The sequence below is a fragment of the Centruroides sculpturatus genome, unplaced genomic scaffold, assembly GCF_000671375.1.
Source record: "Centruroides sculpturatus isolate CEXI.00-Female unplaced genomic scaffold, Cexi_2.0 scaffold10, whole genome shotgun sequence".
Lineage (NCBI taxonomy): Eukaryota > Metazoa > Arthropoda > Arachnida > Scorpiones > Buthidae > Centruroides > Centruroides sculpturatus.
The window spans coordinates 1307033-1313178 of record NW_019384396.1 but is presented as its reverse complement, the minus strand read 5'-3'; the positions used below and the strand labels follow the sequence as shown (position 1 = coordinate 1313178).

Sequence of the window (6146 nt, the reverse complement as noted above, 5' to 3'; positions counted from 1 at the left end):
TAAGTGGGAATTTCATTTTTTAAATTAGAATAAATAACGCGAATTTAATACTTTTAAACATTGATAACTTTAAAATATTTAAAATGTTTGGCGAAAGAAACTAAATTTTAAAAAAGATAATGATTTCCATAAGATGACAATTGTTTGTATAATGTTTGTATAATATTCGTAAGAAACTGACAACTAAGAACAATTTGAATAAATATTTCATAATATATTTTTGCACAATATCAAAATAGAACATTTTGTATTTTAACAGATATTATAATGTTAATTATTGAAAGATTACTTCTTTTCATAACAAAGGGTGAAATTTATTTTAAAAAATAATTTTATACATACATAACTTATGAAAATAAAATAAAACAAAACAAAATAAAAAAAACAAAAATAAAAAAAGCTCACATATTCTATTTTACAATTAATAAGTTCTTTCCAATTCTATTATTCTAATAATACAATATGTACTATACTTATTAATTTACTCTTGAGCAAATCCCATCGTTCCCCAAAATAATATAATTTTATAAGTGATCTGGGCCATAATAAGCTCCAGCTGATTTTACTCCTACAACGGAATGCGTGTCAACTGTTTTAATGGGACCGTGGTAAACGCCAGCAGATTTTACAGCTGCTACGGGAGCCGTGTGTGCGAGTCCAGTAGAATATGAATAACCTGCAGCAAGAGGACCTTCCACGGCAACAGCTGCTGGTCCAGCAACATGAGCTACTGCAGCACCATGGCCAACCTCAGAGGAATAAGCATAACCCTTAGCAATAGGACCTCCAATAGCCACTGCAGCTGGAGCATGAGCTACAGCAGCACCATGAGCAAGTGCAGCTCCATGAGCTACAGCAGCATCATGAGCTACAGCAGCATCATGAGCTACAGCAGCATTATGAGCTACAGCAGCATTATGAGCTACAGCACGATTATGAGCTACAGCAGCATNGTTAAATCTATCACTGGTGAAAAGCTACGAAATTGATAAGAAAAGTCTTAATAATAATTCATTTTTTAAAATATAAATCTTTAATAATTCGAAAACAGTTCTCTGTTAAAACATTGGATAAGCTAATAAAATTATAGGTTTGTTCGATTGGTTGAAATAGTGTACATACAGTACATTTTTATATAAATTTGACGTCAACCTTTAGAATTTCTCATTGTAAAATTGAAGAAATGGTATCAAACTGATGTAAAAATATGCTCTAATGTACAGTACCACCCAAACCAACAGGCATTAAATCCTTCGTGTAACAAGTTTATGCATTTAACATTTTCATTATTTTCCTTGAAATCTATTTTTGTTTTCATAAATCTGTAATAGAAGAGACTTATGAACATTACATAATTTTGCCTATGGCAAAAACGTATTGCCTTTGCACACAATTTCCAAATGCTTATGACATAAAAGTAGAATTTCAATATGTCACATTTAATTTTATGAATATGAAGAAATATAAAAAATAGCACTACCCAAGGGCTTAAAATGTAAAAACAACGTACAAATTAAGAAATCAATACGTACATAAAGAAATAGTATAAATTGTAAACAATAAAATGTTTAATAATTATTTAAATTCGGTGATGATAAAGAAAGGAATTTACAAATTGATTTTTCATAAATTTGTTAAAATAAATACAGTAATTGAAAATTGCTTATTACATAATATAGATTGACAGAATGAATTTATAATTGCAACCGAATGTTTCTATAAACGCGTATGGCAACTTATCAACATCATGCTTATTTGCATAACATGAAACAAAGTATAACGATACTGTACTTGTTAATTTGCTTAATATGAAATAAGAAATTTGGACAAAGAAAAAAAATCCATAACGAGTGTTATCGTTGCAATTCTGAGAAGTAGAAATTGCATGCTACAACACACCATAATGCTAATAAATTGTTAATAAATTTTATTTAGGAATTATACAACGCATAATTTTACATTATAGCAAATTTTAAGTAATACAAATAGTAAACATTGACTGATTTATATTTCGGGTTTCTATATACAAATGGATTGGATTGATGATATAAGACACTGTTTTCAACCTTCTTTTTTGTAGTGATATCCTCAACTTAATCATTTTTTTCTTGCGGCACCCCTACTGTATTAGAGTTACTGCATTTTTACTACTTTCAAAAACACACAGAAACGTTATGGCGCTACTCAGCACTATATTTTTCACCGGAGCTCCCAAGTGGATAAAATCGCTAAACAGTCGTCGCGGGTTTGCTTCTCACTAACGAGCGGGCTACGTGATTTTCCTGGTTTTCTTCACGTGTCTAATATCCAAGTAGGAGCTAGTTTCCCCTAGAAAGTCCTCTCGGGTGGCACTCCTTCTTGGCAGATCACCCAAGTGTTGAGTTACCTTCTTTCATCAATTTACTTAGCGGCGCACTTGAAGTGTCGTTGTGGCACACCATGGAACCTCAACGACACTTAAAGTATGCTGGCTGAAAATCAGTCAACGTAACATATGAACGATTTGCCAGGAAATTTTTGGCTTAATCCGAACTAGTACTTCTTTGTTAGTGATTGCTGCTAGCCTACGCATTTTTCTCTAGCACCATAGTTCAAATGCATGTATCTTCCTCCTGTCTGCCTTTTTTAGTATTCAGCTCCTGTAGCTATACATTATTACAGAAAGACAATTGAGTTTACAAGTCGGTACTTGACATCAAAACTGATGTCCTTGCTTTTCCAGATCGTATTGCAGTAAGACCCAGTACTAACTTTTCGCTTTATTTCAGAGCAGCATTCTCCACTTCGGTCAATCTTGGACTCCAGAATACGAATTCTTGCGCGGTCTCAGTTTGATCACTAGCCATCCTGATAGTGACTGTATCCTCATTAGCAGTTGTTATGATAGACTACGTATACAGTAGCTCAAAAGTCAGTTAACCGAGATATATACTGTATATATATATTTTAAAAAAACATTAAAATTCAGTTTGAAACATATGCATTTTATTATTCCTGTAGCTGTTTCCAACCGGTTTTAATTATTATCAAAAATATACCGCTGTTAACTGACTTTTGAGCCATACAGTATCTTCATTCCGAGAAAGAAGCCATAAGAAAGCCCTTACAAAATTCTCAGATTCTTCGCACATATTAAATTTGCATTAATCTAAATATTAAAGAGGTCGCCATTTTGTTTATAGATGAAAGGAATTAATCGATTACGTAATATTGATAAAATGCAAGTCAGATCCAAATTTAATCGAACTTTTAGATGTGTGTCAATTTATTGCATTATGAAGTCATAAGAAATACTAAATTCATTAAAATGCAAGAAAATGACATTTATTTACGTAATTATTTTTGAAGATTAAAAAAATAAGAATTTAAATAAAATGAATAAATTTATTTTAACACTAATAAACAATAATATCATTAATTAATTATTTTAAAAAATAATTTTATACATACATAACTTATGAAAATAAAATAAAACAAAACAAAATAAAAAAAACAAAAATAAAAAAAGCTCACATATTCTATTTTACAATTAATAAGTTCTTTCCAATTCTATTATTCTAATAATACAATATGTACTATACTTATTAATTTACTCTTGAGCAAATCCCATCGTTCCCCAAAATAATATAATTTTATAAGTGATCTGGGCCATAATAAGCTCCAGCTGATTTTACTCCTACAACGGAATGCGTGTCAACTGTTTTAATGGGACCGTGGTAAACGCCAGCAGATTTTACAGCTGCTACGGGAGCCGTGTGTGCGAGTCCAGTAGAATATGAATAACCTGCAGCAAGAGGACCTTCCACGGCAACAGCTGCTGGTCCAGCAACATGAGCTACTGCAGCACCATGGCCAACCTCAGAGGAATAAGCATAACCCTTAGCAATAGGACCTCCAATAGCCACTGCAGCTGGAGCATGAGCTACAGCAGCACCATGAGCAAGTGCAGCTTCATGAGCTACAGCAGCATCATGAGCTACAGCAGCATTATGAGCTACAGCAGGATTATGAGCTACAGCAGCATTATGAGCTACAGCACGATTATGAGCTACAGCAGCATCATGAGCTACAGCAGCATTATGAGCTACAGCAGCATTATGAGCTACAGCACGATTATGAGCTACAGCAGCATCATGAGCTACAGCACGATTATGAGCTACAGCAGCATCATGAGCTACAGCAGCGTTATGAGCGAGTGCAGCTCCATGAGCTATTGCAGCACCATGACCAACTTCAGTGGCATAAGAGTAACCCTTGGCGATAGGACCTCCAACATCCACTGCAACTGGAGCACCATGAGCTATTGCAGCACCATGTCCTACTTCACTTGCATAAGAAAATCCCTTGGCAACGGGAGCATCCACAGCAACAGCAGCCGGGGCTGCAACATGACCTACAGCAACACCTATTGCAGCACCATGTCCTACTTCACTTGCATAAGAGAATCCTTTAGCGACAGGAGAATCAACAGCAACAGCAGCTGGAGCTGCAACATGACCTACAGCAACACCATGAGCTACGGCAGCCCCGTGAGCAACAGCAGCATCATGTCCTACTTCAGTAGCATAAGAAAATCCCTTGGCAACAGGAGCGCCAGCAGCGACAGCAGCTGGGGCGGCTACTGCAGCACCATGTCCTACTTCATTGGTGTAAGAGAATCCTTTAGCAGCAGGAGCGTCAACAGCGACGGCATCTGGGGCGGCTACTGCAGCATCATGTCCTACCTCGGTGGCGTAAGAGAATCCTTTAGCAGCAGGAGCGTCAACAGCGACGGCAGCTGGGGCGGCTACAGCTGCTCCATGTCCTACTTCAGTAGCATAAGAGAATCCTTTAGCAGCAGCGGCGGCTACTGCAGCACCATGTCCTGCTTCAGTGGCATAAGAAAATCCTTTAGCAGCAGGAGCGTCAACAGCAACAGCAGCTCCATGTCCTACTTCAGTGGCATAAGAGAAACCCTTAGCGATAGGACCTCCAATAGCCACTGCAGCTGGAGCAACTTGAGCAATACCAGCTCCATGAGCTATTGCAGCACCATGACCAATTTCGGTGGCATAAGAATAACCCTTGGCGATAGGACCTCCAACAGCAGCTCCATGAGCTACAGCAGCTCCATGAGCGAGTGCAGCTCCATGAGCTACAGCAGCATCATGAGCGAATGCAGCACCATGACCGACTTCGGTGGCATAAGAGTAACCCTTGGCGATAGGACCTCCAACAGCAGCACCATGAGCGAGTGCAGCTCCATGAGCTACAGCAGCTCCATGAGCTACAGCAGCATCATGAGCGAGTGCAGCTCCGTGAGCTATTGCAGCACCATGACCGACTTCGGTGGCGTAAGAGTAACCCTTGGCGATAGGACCGTCAACAGCTACCGCAGCTGGAGCAACAGGAGCTTCAACAGCAACGTGAGCTACTGGTGAAGCAACATGTGTTACGGTAGAACCGCCATGTCCAACTTCAGAAGTAAAAGAATATCCTTTCAAAGCAGCTCCTGCTTCAACGGCATGAGCTTTAACAGCTGCTTCATTAGCTATAGCGATTTTGGCATGATGATGAGCAGGAACGATGTGAGCGCCAAATCCTGCTGGAGCGGCTGTGCTGTATCCAGCAAGAAAGATCAGCAGTATCTGAAAATATTACATAATAAAATATATCTAATTACGTTTAATAGACGACTTAATCTAAGTCAATATTCAATTAGCGTTTAATTCCAATCTTTCGTCAAATATTTTATATAAAAAACTGATTAATTTGATTATATTTCTATTCAGATTTACAGAATATAGTCTTATTAAATTATTTTCCGAATTTATTTTTCTATCTGAAATGGTTAAAAAACTAAGAAATTAAAAGATACCAACAGCTAGAAGAACCATGCCCCTCATGGAAAAAGAATGTGTATTTAATAAGGAATTTAATATTAGGGATTAAATTTAATACGTAAGGGATTTAGGTAATAGGAATACTTATACTTACAGTGTAGTGCATGTTATTTGCTAAGGGATTGAAGGAAGACTGAAGTGAAAAGAGTGAGTGAGCAATTTATAGGAGAGAGGAGGCGAGAGGTTAAAGGTATTTTTTTCTTGTCATTTCGATTTCCTTTCTGACGAAGCGTATAAGAAATTGTTTTATTGGATCCGTAGGTA

The 6146-nt window shown here is 37.1% G+C and overlaps 1 protein-coding gene across 1 annotated transcript; it reads right to left on the bottom strand.

The window, feature by feature from the left end:
- Positions 1 to 408: 408 nt before the first annotated feature.
- On the bottom strand, positions 409 to 5988 carry LOC111618380 (fibroin heavy chain-like). The gene is made up of 3 exons (XM_023359893.1): positions 5977 to 5988; positions 3675 to 5627; positions 409 to 977 (listed from the first exon to the last, which is right to left on the bottom strand). The coding sequence occupies exons 1-3, from the start codon at positions 5986 to 5988 to the stop codon at positions 525 to 527; spliced, it is 2418 nt and encodes an 805-aa protein (XP_023215661.1). The 3' UTR covers positions 409 to 524.
- Positions 5989 to 6146: the final 158 nt, after the last annotated feature.